The 16,802-nt window shown below is 48.1% G+C and overlaps 2 protein-coding genes across 23 annotated transcripts in view; one reads left to right on the top strand and one right to left on the bottom strand.

The window, feature by feature from the left end:
* Positions 1–5,732: 5,732 nt before the first annotated feature.
* LOC116653340 (uncharacterized) lies at positions 5,733–10,510 on the top strand. The gene is made up of 5 exons (XM_085539027.1): positions 5,733–6,046; positions 6,712–6,900; positions 9,015–9,165; positions 9,311–9,490; positions 9,684–10,510. Exons 1-5 carry the CDS (start codon positions 5,869–5,871, stop codon positions 9,910–9,912), a joined length of 927 nt encoding a protein of 308 aa, XP_085395153.1. The 5' UTR covers positions 5,733–5,868; the 3' UTR covers positions 9,913–10,510.
* Positions 10,511–13,591: 3,081 nt separating this feature from the next.
* Positions 13,592–16,802, bottom strand: part of CNOT4 (CCR4-NOT transcription complex subunit 4) — a 67,074-nt gene continuing 63,863 nt past the window's right edge. For 13 of the 22 annotated variants that reach the window (XM_015859263.3, XM_085538957.1, XM_085538935.1 and 10 more), the window contains 2 exons: positions 15,764–15,976; positions 13,592–15,016 (listed from right to left, as the gene is read on the bottom strand). In XM_015859263.3, the coding sequence (XP_015714749.2) occupies positions 14,715–15,016; positions 15,764–15,976 (515 nt within the window). In that variant the 3' untranslated portion in view covers positions 13,592–14,714. The remainder of the gene's footprint in view (positions 15,017–15,763; positions 15,977–16,802) is intronic. The other 9 variants (XM_015859337.3, XM_085538965.1, XM_085538970.1 and 6 more) reach the window with 1 other exon arrangement.

The raw sequence follows: 16,802 nt of genomic DNA, 5'->3' as shown, positions 1-16,802 counted from the left end.
CAGGCAGAGTGAAGCAGTAACAGATGACGCAAGAATGTCCTCAGTAGGTAAGGATGCAAGGGGGGTATCAGAGAGGCAAGGTATTTCCCTGCTTTTCTGGTCCAGCCTTGAAACTTGCTTCCTTATTGATCTACAGCAACTTTCATTTTCCGTGTGGGCTGGACTTGTTTGAAGAACTTTGTGCTCATCTTTAGAAAGCACAGTCTCTAGGTGGTTTCACATATCCTGCATGTAAATTGCTGTGTATTTTGGCTAAGGTACAACTGCAGTCATCTCATGTTATAATCCTATTACAGTGTGAAAAGAATGAAGCTTTTACTGGGAAACTCTTTAAGACAGACACCAACAAACAGACAATTCATCAAAAGATGATGCCAGGGTGGTATAAGGAAATCAGATTTAAAAAAAGCAAAACTACCTTGGGTCATCTGATTTTCTCCATTCAACTAAGGAGTCCAGCTGAATGGAGGTAATCAAACATATTTAAACTCAGATGTCCTTACCTTAACTAACAGCAAACAGTGCTAATGCTCCGTCATTCTAGGCCACTCTAGCCACCTCTCTCCACTTCTCCTCAGATTTAAGCATCTATTTAATTTAATGGCTCCCAAAGGCAATGAGCTTCCCAGACCAGCTGCTGAAAGTTCCCATGAACATGCTCTTGAATGCACAGTGATAGTCCCAAACTCCTGGATTACAGGCAGGAAGCAGCATAACAAAAATAAGTTCTGTTCTCTGTTTCTTATGTACAGCATTGGTATTCTCAGGCATCTTCAGATGAAGACTGCATTATAGAGGGAAGATACAACCTTGCCTAAACATCATCAATGAAGTTATGAGCTGCTAGGTAATTAAATCTTAAGGTATCAAAATCCTCAAGCATTCGAGCCTGACACAATATTCCTCTGGGTTTACCTTGCCTTCCCAGTAGACGTTCATGAGATCATGAATCAGAAAAGACTTTCATCTCTCAGTTTCAGCCCAGTATCTGTTCAGTGACTCCTCAGACCTACCATAACATTCTTTGTAAATGAGACCAAAGTGTTCAATAATCAATATCATCTGCTTGGTGATCTAAACTGGTGTAACAACACAACAGAGGACTACAATTCCTGCGTCATCTAGGCTAGCACATGAAACTGCCCACAGAAGGAGTATTAAGTAAACAGGGTACAACGAAAACAACAACAAGATTATCAATAAGAACAACAACCCAATTTCACAAAACAAGGCAGGCAGAAAATCATTTCGCCACTCAGGTAAATTCTGCAGTCAAAAATGCACTTTAAGAGTACCAAGAAACTGCAGGTGTTCATGAAACAATGCAGGACATAAATCCTAAATAGCCCAAAGACTGAACAACAGAGTAGACCCATTAAGAGTGAACACTTATCAGACTGGACAAAAAAATGATTAATGCACTAATATGTAACCTAGAAGTTTATGAAACAGCACAAAGTACATACCAAAGCAGATTCCATATGAAGAGCCCAAGCGCAAGGAGTCCCAGCCTTGTAAGTTAACAATGACTGTAGGAAGTATTGGTGTGCATGCAGATGTCTGAGTATGTCATACATACAAGTACACATGTATATATAAGATTAGTTATAAATTACTAAACTGTGAGATTTTTAAAAACGAGATTTATTCAGTTAGCAAAGATGCATTGTGAGCCAGTAATGTCATAAACTTGTAACACCATAATCAACTGTACAAATTGCTTTTAGGAATAAAAAAAGGACAGGCATCCACCTGTTCAACTTATTCAGGATGTGTGAGTAAAGAAGAACCAAAAAGTGTAGTATGAACTCCTTTAAGTTTCTGTGTTTGGTCTATTTCCTGTTGTCCATCAAACTACCTGGTCAGCTGCTCATGTCAGTAAGGGCTGTCTCAGCTCATGTCAAAGAGGCAGGAGAAGCCAGTCGACTAGTCAAGGAAAAGCTTGAAAGCATAGGAGACCCAGCTGAAATCTTCAATCTTGACCCCAAGTCTTCTGTACCCACAAGGAGAACCTGGACCATCTGTGTCCTGACTATCCTGACAGGGTCATCTTTTCTCTTGTGCTACATTTCTCCCCAAAACTCATGAGTCTTTTCCAGGAAGTGTTTCATAATGGACCAACTTACAATGACATCTTGAGATGCAAATCTGAATTGCTCCTGACTACATTTCAATGACCAAGGAGCTTCCTGCACTCTTTAGGGAATGGGTGTCTGTCATGGATAGAAATGACTACATTATACACTTCAGCCATAAGAGAGAAGCAGAAAAATATTTATTGATATAATACAGATATAACATAGTGATTTAACTATTACAGAAAAAGATTTGCGATGGCTGGATACACTTGATAATATACTGCATAGAGCGTAGGGTTAAACACACACATACAGAAGACCCTACCATTGAATCATGAGATTTAGAGTTCATTCTAAGCTCCTTGAATGCACTTGCACTCTCAGCTCCTTGAACCATGAAAGTAAGGAGCCTAGGTGTGGCCAGATGCACTCCCAGTCTCAAACTTGGTCAACAGATTACGTCTAGGAGATCATATGTGCACAAACAATCCAAGACACTGTCTTAGTGAAGCTAAAAAAGCTTACCATCAATCTAAGATATAATCTTAGCAAAACTAACAAAGCTTAAAACAATTAGTCACTTACCGAGGATCTGTACTGGCAAGGCACCTTGACGTCAAGGCATAAGGGATCTCAGCACAGATGTAACCTCAAGAGGTGGCCCTGATGAAGAGGAACTCCTGTTGTGTGGTTAGATGCTAAGGGGTTCTTGGGCTGCTTCCTATTTACAGAGTAACGTGACTGACTCGTATTCATACTTTGTTTTTAGGCACATTCTCATATGGCCCTCAGCCCCTGAACCGGGTGTCTGATATCAATTATTTTAGCCCCTGGATTGAGACAGATTTGTTACAGTTAATCTGTTTCAGCAAGAATGTTATCAGTACTGTTGCTCATTGTCATCCTGTGTGAGGCCTTGTGTGCAAAGCCAAACTGAAGGATAACCTTGGGAGATCAAAAGAAGGGAGGGGAGAACATACTGTTGCAGTATCCCCAGTAAACTGCAGATAGGGTGGCACCAGCATAGGGACATACAAGACTCTACGGGTAGATACAGATGAGGCAAGTGCCTGCTACATGCATGCATGACCCAATACTTTCCTGAGCTATGAAACAACCAAGATGATTAGCATGGAGAAAGCTGGCTGAAGTTGAGTAAGACAAGTCCCGCTGTGCAGGGCTGTGCACACATAATCCAGGGAGATGCAGACTTGGTGATTCACATCAAGCCCCTTGCTGGGAGGGCAGGTTCATCCACAGTGTTATCACAAACTTCTTACACTATGTCCCAGCTACTGGAGCTGGGAAAACATGGGTTTAGAGGGAACGTAGGGTATTTCCTGTGAGAACGGGATCTCATTGCTTAAGTGCAACCAGTGTGACACACTGCTATGCACTTAGGATGTACAGCAAAGTTTACATGTAAGGATTCTTGCTTAGAACACAGCAGGTGGATAAACTTACTATGGTAAATTCTCTTAAAGGTCTCTCAGGAAGTCTGCCTTGATTGGCCCTTTCCTCTTTCTTCCTTCTTCTACCTGCACTAGAAGAAGGGGCCCTCAGCATGGGTCCTCGATCCTGATGCTGCCAGGGCTGTGTATCAATTCCAGGGGATGAGCACTTCCCTATGGGGAAGGGGGGAAGGGGATTTGTGCTCACCGTCTCTGCCCCACCTGCTCTCCATGCCCAGCCCTGTGTGGGCCAAACCCTGGGGCACACTGTGATTCAAACCACCATGACCTCTTCTGGTTGTTTTCCAAGCTCATCTACCTGTGTTCCTCCAGAGAAACCCTTCCAGATATCCTTGTCTCTCAAGGCAGAAGAAAAGTTGCCATTCTTCTCCAGAATTGGTGTTTTTCGGTGTCGCAGCAGCACAATAACAAACCACAGAGCTCACAGGGGCTGTGCCAATATCAGGGGATCACTATGAGGGTGTAGGCTGAGCCTGGATGGAAAAGACACCCACAGGAGATTAAAGGAGACATCTCAGTTTCGTGGTGCTGTCCTGATGGCAACACATCTCTGCTTGGATGTCTGCAGTGAGGGAAGGGAGATGCTGCTTCCTCTGACTGAGAGCACTACAACAAGGGGAGATGGAGCATGGGGAGGGTATTTTTGCAGAGAGGGGGATTTGAAAGGTTCAAAGGTGCACAGAAGGTAGGGAAAAACACTGCTTGGGCACAGCAAAGCTTTATTCCCTAAGTAGAAATACCCATCTGCCTGCAGAGACCTTAAAAGCAGGTGTGAGGGGCCTCTGAGCTTTGGGAGCTGTGCTTTGCATCACAGGTGGAGATCACGCACTCACTGACCCCTCCATGTTCTGTTCTGCTGGGAAGCTGGAGGATCCCAGACAAGACCCTGAGGCTGCAGCCTCTTCATCCCTCTTTCCAGCCAGGAAAGGGCTCTCCAAGCCAGGACACAGACACACTCCTTGCCTGAGCCCCATGCAGCATAGTGCCCAACTCCCATTTCTACACAGCCCACTGCCACCAGAAAGCAGGGTATGGGGAACAGCACTGAAATCCCCCTCCTGCAGGATATTAATTTTGCAATAATAAGCTCCTTCATCTCCTTCGGGCTCCAGAATAGCTCTTAAGAGCATTAGCAAAGGAATAATCCTTGTCATCTACACAGCATTCTGAGCACTAGCTCAAGTGTAGTTATTGTATTCCTGGGGCCATGCTGAACCTGTTTGTTCCTCAGCACACATGATGTGGAGACTGACATTGGCCCTGAGCCGGGCTCCATGCTTATGGTGTGTACTGGGTCCAGTGCAGGGAGCTGTATGGGGCTGAAGGTGGTTCTGGGGAAGCCTGGCTGTGCAATATAGTGCCCATGCACACCAGCCAAGCACACCAGCAAGCACAAGGCAGCCAGCACCCAGGCATCGCTCCTGGGTTGTGCCTACGGGCCCTGGGAATGAATGAGGCAAACAAAGCCCAAATAGTTGACAAAACTGGAGCATCTCCTTGCTAACCTGTAACCTCCTGCAAGTGTCCTCGTGCCTAGCCACTAAGTATGCCATACTAGACCTTACATTCCCATCAATGCTGCTGATGACTGATAGCCTGGGCCTGAATCCTTACAGTTGCAGTAAGTCCCAGGTAGTTCCAGTCATAAATCATCACAAGGTGGCCAAGAGACACTGTAAAGGGAGAAGCCCAAGTCAAAAGGAAAACAGATTTCTCTACAGTTCCCACCCAGTGCTGGAACTGCTGCTGCAACCCCCCTTTGACTGCACTGACACTTATCTGGCTCCACGGGTGTTTACAGAACATCAGCCCTCAGCTCTGGCAGGAGGGAAGAAATGCACACAGGAAGGTCTGTGCTCAGGGTGCTCAGCAGCACTGTGTGGCAAAGCAGCAGGGCAGTGTGATGGCTCCAGCACCTGAGGAAGCCACAGTGGCTGGAGGATTGATGAAAGCCAGTCCCTGCAGGAGGCAGCTGTGAAAGATGGATCTGGGAACCTGCTGGCCCTGGCTCCCTTCTGGATGCCTGTTCTTGCAGCAGACTCACAGCTGTGCAGCCTAGGGCTGGGGGTGTGGGGCACTGGGGAGGCTGCAGGATCCTGGCTTGTGTGGGGAGGGGGATGGAGGGAAGCAGCTTGCAGCCAGAGCAGGGCTGGCAGTGCAAGGAGCAAGGATGTGGGGCTTGTGCCTGCAGGGTGGAGAGCAGCAGCTAGCTTTGCTTCTCAGGGCTTAACGCCCTAAAGCCCAGCTGATTCCTGCTCAGAAGCAAAGGGAAACCACAGGCGTGTGGGACGCTTAAGGATGCTGTGCTTCTTCAAACCATGACAGGACAAAGGCTTGGGAAATGCATCACTCTTTGCCTACTGCCTTGGAGCTGCCTGAGTGTTGCCTGGAGCAGTGCTGCTGGGCCCAGGACTGCTTTGCCCACCACAGGACAAATCTGGAAAAGGCTGCCCAGAGACTTTGAGAACGGGACCTACGAGCACAGCAACATCTCAGGTACTCAAGTGAGCTTCTCCACCTGTGGGGCTGCGGGGGGACCCACAGTGTACAGGGATATCTAAAAAGGCATATAGGTGCTTCTGTAGTGGGTGTGTGGGGCAGGGGCTGCAGGGCTTTGTGTGGTCCTGTGCTGAGCTCTGGGGGACGTGTCACATCAGAGGCAAAACTGCAAGCAAACTTAAGGCTCGACTGCCTTCCTTATAGCATAAACCTCTCCTCTGTGCTGACTCTGGGCATAACATGACAGGTCAGCTCTCCAGCCACGGGATGGACTCAGCAAACACATCCCTGTCTCCACAGGCTGAGCCAGGACCCTCAAAAAGAAATGAGGCTGGAGATCTGTTAAAAGCACAAATAATCTGCAAATGCTGAGGGTGATTATGGCTTTTAATCAGGTTCCTAGTGTGCTGCAGGCGCAGCTCCCCAGTGAAGGGGTGTCCCCTTTAGTTCTGGGGCTGCCACAGGGTGCCGGCCCAATGCTTTGTTACTGAATTGTTACTTTCCCAAACCTCTCTCCAGTATGTCTCATTCCCAAAGTGCCTATTGGGAACAGTCCCTGGACCACCTCGTCTTCACACCATTGCTAGGGATTGGTAGGGAAGGTGCAGGCCAGTGTCAAGGCTTTGCCACCACCCGTACTTAATCTCCCCCTTCTCCTCCAGCACAGTGTACAGCTCTGCCCCCACCGCGCCACGGACACTATTATGTGGATAGAGGCTCAGGTGTCTCCGTGGGCTCAGTCATCGTGTACTGGTGTGAAGAGGGCTACCAGCTGGTGGGCAGCGAGAGGCTGTCCTGCCTCCAACAGGAGAGCACCTCATCCTGGAGCCACCCCATGCCCCACTGTGAGGGTAAGGAGCCTGTCAGCAACCCTAGCCCCAGGCCGGCATCATAGAGCCCCTCTGCTCTCTTGTAGGGCTTCAGCCTGGTGCGTGGGGTCACCAACCATTCACTCACTGGGAGTTCTCACCAAACTCAGACAGCTGGCCCTATAAAACTGTGTCCCAAATGCCCTGAGAGAGGACAGCATGGGCCAAGCTCCATCCAATCTGGCAGTCATTGGCACTGATGAACTGCAATGCTTTCAGTGGAAATGCCCCCAGCCCCGGGCAGCCCATTCCATGCCCACCGCCCTGTGGTGCAGACCCTGTCCCTGACCCCCAGCTGCCCCTCCCCTGGCACAGCTCCATGCCGTTCCCTTGGGCCCTGTTACTGTCACACAGAGCAGAGCTCAGCGCTGCCCTCCGCTCCCTGTGAGGAGCTGCAGCCGCCATCAGACCTCCCCTCAGGGGAGACACCCAGCGGATCTCAGCTGCTCTCCATGTGCCTTGCCCTCCAGGCCCTCCTCCATCTCTGTAGCCCTCCTTTGGACACCTCCAAAAGCTCCACATCTTTCCTGTATTGTGGCCTGTACCTGGTGCTCCAGGTGAGAGAACTGGCGCAGAAGTAATAGGTACAGACCCAGGTCTCCCAGCTCGCAGCCAAAACATTTAAATGGGGGAAGAAAGCAGAAGCTTGTAAAACCCAACACATGCAAAACTTCTAACAGCCCCGATCCTTTTTCTTGTTAGGAGCTCATCAAGAACTAACGGCTTAGTAACAAAAGAGCAAAGTCTATTCCTCAGAAGGCTTTCTCTCATGCACTCAATTGTGCGCAACATAAAATAATTTCAGGAAAATTGCCCTCAATAAAGCTATTTCTTTTTGCAGCAATAAGCAAAAACAAGTGAGTGTAAATACAGTATAGCTATGCATGAACTATTGATCACATTGGCCGCTGAGAGTTAAAGAATCAGGAGCCCTTTCCAAAACCTCCTATGAGGAAACCTGTGGATGCTTGGGCTCAGCCCCTACAATTGCTCTTTAAATACAAATAAAGTTGATTTGCCTTCAATCTAGAGCTGTAAAACCTGGTGATAAGCAAGGAAGGAAGGCAATCAGGGCAAAATAAAAGCAGCAAACTTTATTGCCATCGTTTTCAAATTGTTTTGCAGTAAAAGGCTCATTAGCAAATCTTATCTTCCCAGCTCTAAGCAAGTCTTGCATTTGTACATCAACTAACGAAGAGATTTCTTCAGTGATAAAAAGACCTGCACCCTTAGCTTCCCTTCACTGTCTGATCACAAGGCAAGGCACCTGAGGGCACTGAGCAGTCTGAGGCTGAGCAGTGGGCACATGTCAACTCCATGAGGTTCAACAAACCCAAGTGCTGAGTCTTGCATTGGGTTGAGGCAAACCCCACTGTCAGTACAGGTTGGAGGATGTAGGGATGGAGCACAGCCCTGCCTATAAGGACTCATGGGTACTGGCTGATGGCTGCTGGACATGGCCAGCAGTGTGCCCTCACAGCCCAGAGAGCCAACTGAAAGCTGCGTGGCCAGCAAGGTGAGGGAGGTGATCCTGCCCCTCTGCTCTGTGCTGTAAGACCTCATCTGGAGTACAGCATCCACATGTGGAGTCCTCAGCACAGGAGAGACGTGGACCTGTCGGAGTGTGTCCAGAGGAGAGCCACAGAAATGATCTGAGGACAGGCTGAGAGCTGGGGCTGTTCAACATGGAGAAGGCTCTGGGGGGAGCTGTAAGAAGGAAGAGGATGGATTCTTTAGTAGGGCCTGTTGGGACAAGACAAGGGGAACCAGTTTCAAACTAAAAGAGGAGAGAGTTAGGTTGGATAAAAGGGAAAAGTCTTCCTCAGTCAGGGCGGTGAGGCATGTGTTGACACCCAATGTCAGGCTAGAGGGGCTCTGAACACCCCGATCGAGCCGTAGGTGTCCCTGCTCATTGCAGGGGGGCTGGACCAGGCGCCCTTTAAAGCTCCTTTCCACCCGAAACGATTCTATGACTCAGTGATTTCTAACGCCTCGCAGACGGGCTAACCTGGGCCGCCCTCCGCCCCGGAGCGCCCCGGTGCTGTCAGTTCCCGGCCGTGCCGCCGCTCAGCGCCGCGCTCTGCCTCTGCCCGCAGCCGTCCCGCCGCCCGCGGGCTCCCGCCTGGCCGTCGCCGCCGCGCTGGTGAGCGGAGCCGTCATCGTGGCGCTGGCCGCCTCGTTCGCCGTGTGCCGCTGGCGGGAGCGGGCGCGGAGGAGCCGCGGCCCGGGGCCGGGGAACGGCGGGCGGTGAGTGCGGGGCGCGGCGGGTCGGGCCGGGCGGGAAGGGCCGGTGCTGCCACCTGCCGCACGGCTCCGGAGGGAGGGGAGCGGGGAACGGGCGGCTGCGCGGAAAGCGGCCGCGTGCGCATCTCTCCCCCCGCACCCCTCGCAGGCGTCGGCTCGGGAGGAAGCCCGGAGCGGGACGGACGAGCGACGGCTGGGCTGCACGGCGGGGCAGGAAGGCTTTCGGGAGGCTGAAGCACCATCACCGCCGCGATTACCACCTCTCGGCCCTGTCCAGCTCAGTGTTCCCGGGGGCGTTCGCGGGCTGCAATAACACGGCCTTCCAAAGGTACCGCGGCCGCTCACGCCCCGGCGGCCGAGCCGGTGCGAAGAGCGGCCCCAGCCCAAAGCCTGCATCGCACGGGCGTTCGGTCTCCCACCCCCTCCATCCTCGTAGCTACACAGCCCATCGCTGTGCGCTGTGGGCTCCCGCGGGGTCCATCGCCGTCTCACCGCCTGTCCCCACTCCTTGCTTTCCCCAGGAGCCCCCATCACCTGCCCCAGTGCGGCTCGCACCCCGGAGCGTGGCTGTGGCCGCAGCTGGCATCGCAGCCGCACGCAGCGCCCCGCAGCCCGCCGAGCCGCCAGCACTGCCGCCTGCAGCCGCCACACGGACCGGGCCGCTTCGACCGGCCCCGCATCCTGCCGCCCGGCTACTACCGAAGCTGTGCGGAACACCATCTCTCAAACGCTTGCGGGAGGCCCGTTTGAAAGCTGAAGCCGTCGTTCAATTTGATGATTATTTCCCTTCTCCCTTTCTTTCTTCCTCAAAACACCACAGAGCTCAGAAAAGTGTTCACAAGAGCCAATTACTGCACCTGGGTTTTCAAACAGAGAAAATTGGACACTTCACATGGAAAGGCTTCTATGATGTAGTCCTTTTATTCCCCCCCCTCTCCGTCCAGAAGTGCACGTTTCAAGCAGTTCCCATATTAGCAGCTTCTCAGCTCATTACTCAGGGGAAATGCATAAAGCCAAGTGGAACGGCCCTACTTGAAGCTACAGGCAGGTGTAGACACCCCTGTTTTAAACACAGAGGTCAGATTTTCTGTTTAGGGCTCTTGTAAAGGCTGAGTGAGCACTGCCTGCTACCGAAACAAGGACTCCACGTCATTAGATGATTCTGAGTATTTGCAAGTTGTTGCCCTTGTAAAGGGTTTTGGTGGTGGCTGTTGTTGCTCAGAACCTGCACCATCCTCCTATCCCTGCAAACAGTCTTGGACTTGCAAGATGCATTGACAAGTGTGTAAAGATAACCAGCCAAGAGGAAAGCATTACACTTCTAATAAAGGTGCCTTTCCCCATTCCACCTCCTGTGTCTTCTTTTCACACCACCAGATAACAGGGAGGCAGCAGCTGTAACAGCTTCCACAGATCCCCTTCAGAAGAGCGTATCACCTGCAGCAGACACTTAGGAGCAACCACACCACAAGAGGGAAAAGCCTTTCATTCCCACATAGCAAGCAAAGCTGCAGAAAGCACCTTGTGTTTCCCTTTGGCTCATACCCTACCTTTGATGTTTTCCCCCTCCCTCTTTTTCCAGCTGAGCCTAACTCAGCCCTGAGGCACTTGGCAGACTGCACAGACTGTGGTAAACCTCTGTGAGCATCAGAGCTGCCCAGTGCTCCCACTCACTGGCAGGGCACCAGAATGGTTCGCAGTGGAATCTCATTACAATTTCCCTTCTGTCCAGTGAGATTTTCATGCAAGAAATCCCAACCAGAAAACCACATTCAGGGACACATTCACAGTTCCCATTTCCTTGGATCCAAGCAAAAGAAGTGGAACGGGGTTATGTTTTTGCTTTTGCTACGTAGAGATTGACACCTGCTTTCACTGCAGACTGTGGTGATGCACATTTCAGAAGCAATCTAAGCTTCAAGAGCAGATCATCAGCAGGGAGGAACCTGCAGACCATCCTCAAAATCTATCTCAGACTGGCAGGAGAATGAAGGAAGATGGGGTAAGTGCAGGAAGCCAAGCTCTATCACAGGTTTCCCTATCAGTCACTCGATCTATACCACAGTTCCTTCTCACCTTGCCTCAGTCCAGCAAAGAACTGAGATTGTGAAGAGCTGTGATCAGCTTTGCCCTAGGAAGGTGCCATCAGTGAGGCATCAGGAATCACCATTTGTCAGAAGAGGAAGGAGAAGGAAGGTAGCTACAAACAAGCTTCAGGTAATTCGTGAACAGAACGAGAAAGCAATTTCTATCCCAAACAAACTTCACCATCAGCTGTTTATTATTTGAACAGAGAATGAACTCATCCTCAGTTCTTGATAACAAGGCATTAAGGGTAAGATTCCACACTGTGAAACCTCAGCCTGCATGCTTATTTAGAAATAATTTAAACAAGTTTTGGTCAAAATTTTACATTCCTCAGATAAGCTCAGCTTATTGGCCTGCTATGGACTGTCAGACCCTCTCTGAAGACCTGGGCGAGATTAGCATTAATACCTGTAACATTCAGGTGCTAAAGCTATGAAATCTCAAGACACATTCTTCATGGTCCCCAGAAGAATAGAGCAACACTGTGTCAGTACAAGCTTTCTAGACTGCTGCTTTAAGTGCTGCTGCCCTGGTAATGCTACACCAGTATCACCACATCAGCTCCATCCTGAACCATTTTTTGTCACATAACAGCAATAAGTCTAGGGCAGACTCCAGGAGGAAGGAAATATGAAGATCTCACTCTCTCAAGTGCTGTATATGAGATCAAAGTGTACTGAGTTTACACCGTTTCTTACACCGTACCCCAAAGCTCTGATGATATTTCATAGATAGGATTCGAGAGCTGCTTCCCATCAGTAGGATGTTCCAAAGCAGGGAAAATGAGGCGCTGGGATTTAGGAGGTAAGGAAGGAGCACAAGTTTTTACAGTTACTACCCATATGTTCAACAGTAGTGACTGATAATACATCAGTGGTAGGCATTCTTATCACTAACCAGAGCTGCACAGTGCTGGAAGCTGTAAAGTAGCACCATCCAGCAAACAGCACTTCACACCTCTCTGCTCTGTGCACACTAGGATTTCCTGTCTGCTGGCATTCACTCACCTCAGGAGTTAGAAGTTCCTATGGCCCCTTCAGGTGGGATGGGTGACAGCTCCAAGGCCCGGACCTTGAAGCACTGTGCCACCTCTCAAAACACAACTCACCTCAGTTCTGAGCAGTATGAGCTTGTAGGTAGCTAGGAAGTGACATTATACCCTCTGCTGTCACTCCAGATAAATGCAATTTCCTTGTAAGATGATGATGATTACTTTTTAAATCAACCTTCAGCATCAACACAGCACTGCTGAACCCACAATTACTACAACTGAACAGAGAATTCTTTGGCTAACAACTCCCTTCCTTCCTTTAACGTGCGTTCATACTCATTTTGGAGGTGTACGATCCATTCTCTCTTTCTCCAACTTCATCTCCACCACAGCCCAGTTAGCCAAGCACTGGTCTTGTTATCACACAAGGAAGTACTGAAGATGTTCATAATACACACAACAAGAAAGGCAGGCCAAACACTGAGATGATTACACATATGAAGCAGACACGCGAACTCCCTCCTTTCAATAAAGTGCCTGTACAGAACTTCTTGCGGTAGGAACAAACAGTCCATAAACAACAAAAAAACCTCAGGAGGAACCAGCAGAGGCCCACGCAGCTGAACAAAGTGAAATGTCCAGTTGTGCAGGAATCAGCACCGGACACCAGATTCATTCCCCTGCCAGCCTAGGGTTCAGGGCTCTGCTCTCAGTCCTGTGGAAGGCAGCCAGACCAAGCTGTACAGGTGAGAAATCCTTCTGCTCAGGCATTTCTAGTTCTGGCTCCCCAACCATCCCCATGAACTGGGCTCTGAAAGATTAAACGCAGCACCTCAGTCACAAGGCTGCTGGTTTTAAGTATCAGAGCAGGTCTCCAGCTAGAAATAGAAGAGCTTGTTGGAGATCTGTCAGCTAAGACTTCAGGCCCTGCTGCACAGTGAAAATACTTCACACCTTTGTTTAAAACAAGGATGCAAGTTCTAACTAGGATTCTTGTCATGTGTTGAGGCATTATTATATTCTGTCTGTCCCAAGTGACATGATATATCCAATTCAGAAAGTGTAAACTTCACCATTCCGTGCTTCAGATTTAAAATGATGCCAATAAGGGTTAAAGGCATTCTCCAGCTATTATAACAAGTAAATACATCAGAATCCCTTCAAAAATGTAACAATTCTACGCGTTTTCCATCCTTTGGTACAAAAGTTATCACACAGTGCAGTATTTCAATGGAAAAGTTGCTCCATTTCAGACAAATTGGAGGAAGGAACCATGCAAGAATATACAGTTTTACCAGATGCAATGCTTCAAAACCCAAGTTTCTTAAAAAAAGAAAGGCCAACACAAAGTCATCATCAAGTTCTCTGTTTTATTTAAGATTTTAGTTTTAATTCTGAAGAAAGAGGTACATTTCCTTGGTTTTAGTTTTAGCGTCAGGTTATAACCAGGTTTATCTGTTTCTTTTTTCCTGTCTTTTCAATACTGCACAAACGTCCAGAAACTACAGGGTTAAGTAAAAGCTGCAGGCAGAGGAGGTCAGAGGTTGCTCCTGATGATGATCATGTGGCCCCAATGCAGTGCTATCCCAGAGTGCCCCAATCAGGTGAATCTTTGTGGGTTTTATTTTCTTTAAAAAAAAAAAAAAAGAGAGAGATCGACAGAGGAGACAGAAAGACTGAAGTAAATATCACTCGTGTTTCAGCTGCTTATAATTACCTTATGTATACGCTAGGTATTAAATCTGTGAATACTTTTAAAACATTAAAAGTTTACTTGAAATCTAAAGCCAAAATTAAAGACCAAAAAAGAAAAGAACACCTTAATTCTCCTGTCTCTAAACCACTCTTCAGCAACACGCCGTTTACTCAGCGCTATAAGAGTTCTGGCTTCCAACGCGCCTCGCATCGCACCTCTGACGGAGTGATGCAAAGGCCTCATTTCTGAGCAGGAAAACAAAACTACAACCCAGCAATTTCCCTGTGTAATGCCACACTGAATGCTAAATAAATGGTAGGCCACTGCTCGCCCCACATGCTCAGTAACTTCAATTAAATTAAATACCTTTGCTGTATTTCTGCATTTGGTTCTGCATGGAATTTTATCCCCTACTGTAGGCTGACGCTTTTCCACTAGGCAGGAATACTCGTGTGCAAAAGACTAAGACAGTAATATTCTCCTTAAGCATTGAGACTGCATTTTGATTTCTCTCTCTTTTTTTTTTTTCTCCCTTAGAATGTTTAGAAAATTATTTCCAACAGTGCATTTCAAACACTGGCTCAGCAGTAACTTAATGAAAAAGATCCAGCCACGACCCTGTGATGGCAGTGCATTTGGGGGGGGGAGGGAGGTTTGATCAGGAACTGGATTCTTCAGAAAGAAAGATATGACAGGGAACAGTAGGTGGGTGTGGGGAGGAGTCAGGGTGGGACACTTCCTGCATTTCTAACGTTGGTTTTCTTTTTCTTCCTTTCCCTAATGACGATCCAGCGCTGAGCTCTGTAGTAGATCTGTGGGGGTTTTACTGGGGGGTCTGAAGGCTGTCTGAAAGCCTGGGGGTGGGGAATGGAAACTGGTTGGGTTTGAAGGAGGAGAGTAGGGATTCCAACTGGCTCTGTGCAGAGGGATCTGTGTGCTGAAGGGGTTACTGTGGTGTGTTTGTGACGGTGCTGCACTGGGGCCATCCACCTCTGTGAGGGCCTGAAGAGATTTTAGCCAATGTGGAGGATTGTCATCTTGAAGGGTGTCTAAACTGTTTCCTGTGGAGGCTGGGATACCTACAAAGAGAAGAAAAAACAGGATACGGACAAGTCAGAGCAGAAGCAAAAAGCTGAGCATGAAGGAGGTCAATTTAACCTAACACAAAGCAACAATGAGAAAACATTATTAGTTTGTACAAAGAATGCATTTTACATTGTTATATATAAGTACCCTGCCCGTAAAACATTTAACATTAAATCCAGGTAGGAGAAAGTTTCCCTTCAGAGCACTTTTTCTATCAAGCATTCTGTGCAGCAACTGCATCCCTGCTTCTACGACCTTACCATGCTGATCCCCTACCACTACCCTGCGTGCTTCAGTTCCTACTCTGCCTACTTGACTCATGCTTCAGCCTTTCTAGCAGGGAAACACAACCAGACAGCCTTATAAAAGAGAGCTTTATAAACAAGTGGAGTACGTCCCTTTTTAAATAGGAAAGTCCAGTTAATATCTTCAGTGCCTCAGGACCAGCGACGCACATACCGGACATGCCATCCAGTGGAAGGGACACCTAGGTTGACCCTATAGATAAGCACTGATCATCCTGACCGCCTGCAAAGGTCCCAGGCATGCACAGCAACAGGTCAGGCGACACTTTATACCTAGAGGTTCCACACATTCCTGAACCCTGGAGGTTTTGTGGTTGGAAGCTGGAAGAGACCACCGCATACTGACTTCATTTTTTTTCCAGACGTAAATCAAGTTTGTGCCAAACACCCATTGGATGGTTTGCCAGCGGAGCTGAAGGAGTGAGAAACGATTACCTGTGATGATTGCGGGGTCCATCCAGCTGCCAGAGCTGTCCCAATTCAGGCTGTCGGTGGTGGCAGTGTTGGACGTTGGTACACTGTGGTTGGCGTTGGAGGGGGAGGAAGCATTGGGCAGTCCACCAAAGCTGATGTTAATGTTCGGTAGAAGTGCCCTTAGCCCGTCCTGCCATTCCTTCATATTTAAACTCTCTACAGAACTGCTGTTGTCTAGGAGATTTACCAACAAAAAAAAAATGAAAGATAAAAAAAAAAATAAAAAGCTGAAGTTAGAAACAGATGTCCTTCTTTGGTGGGGTATGGGATTTTGTTTTTACTTTTTAAAATCAAGCATTTAATACTTTCCCTGACCAAAAACTAGGGTTGATGTTTATAAAGTCGATTAATTATCCAGAGGATTGGCAGGTTTTAAACCAAGTGTAAGGGAGTGGGAGAAAGATTTAACTCCTCCCCCAATTCCCCATTTTTTCAGTCCATGGACTCAATTAATCGAGGGCACGGAGGCTCTCCCTCCATTACTAATCAGGTAAAACATACCAGATCCTTTACGAGAAGACCTCTGGCACACATCAGGTCACCCAATTCATCTGCTTTATCACTGGGCAGCAGATCTGAAAGGGCTGTTTTCTTTGAAGTATATTAAAATGAAGAAAGGCTAGGTAGGGCTTTGCTACAGAAACCGAACATAATTAAAGCTCTCGAGGAACCAGGGAGGCAGGGGAATATCACAGCCTTTTTTGTTTTGTTATAGGCTGGTCATTCACAGCTCTACTGGTGTTCTTCTGAAAAAAAATGGTAACTAAGTTCTCATGAAGTTGGAAGGAACGTGATTTCCACTTGCAGTTGAAGAACAGTAGAAAAAAATTCTTTAAAAGACCCGTTAGAGTAAGTTCTGGCACAGCAACATCCTCAAACTTTGGTTAGATGCAAACCAGGTGGATACCACAACTGTCAGATCTGAACTACTTGGTTAAGTTACTCAGGGCACATATTGAAAAGGGACGATTTGGTTGTTAGCATTACAACAAATGATCCT

Source organism: Coturnix japonica, chromosome 1 (assembly GCF_054131305.1).
Source record: "Coturnix japonica strain WE chromosome 1, WE-NBRP24, whole genome shotgun sequence".
NCBI classification, from domain to species: Eukaryota; Metazoa; Chordata; class Aves; order Galliformes; family Phasianidae; genus Coturnix; species Coturnix japonica.
This window is presented reverse-complemented; position numbering and strand designations above follow the sequence as displayed.

Coding starts and splice junctions, on each gene's coding strand:
- LOC116653340 (XM_085539027.1), top strand. CDS start 5,869: ATGACAGGACAAAGGCTTGGGAAATGCATCACTCTTTGCCTACTGCCT. Junction 6,901..9,014: donor CCCCATGCCCCACTGTGAGG/GTAAGGAGCCTG, acceptor CTCTGCCCGCAG/CCGTCCCGCCGCCCGCGGGC. Junction 9,166..9,310: donor GGGCCGGGGAACGGCGGGCG/GTGAGTGCGGGG, acceptor CACCCCTCGCAG/GCGTCGGCTCGGGAGGAAGC.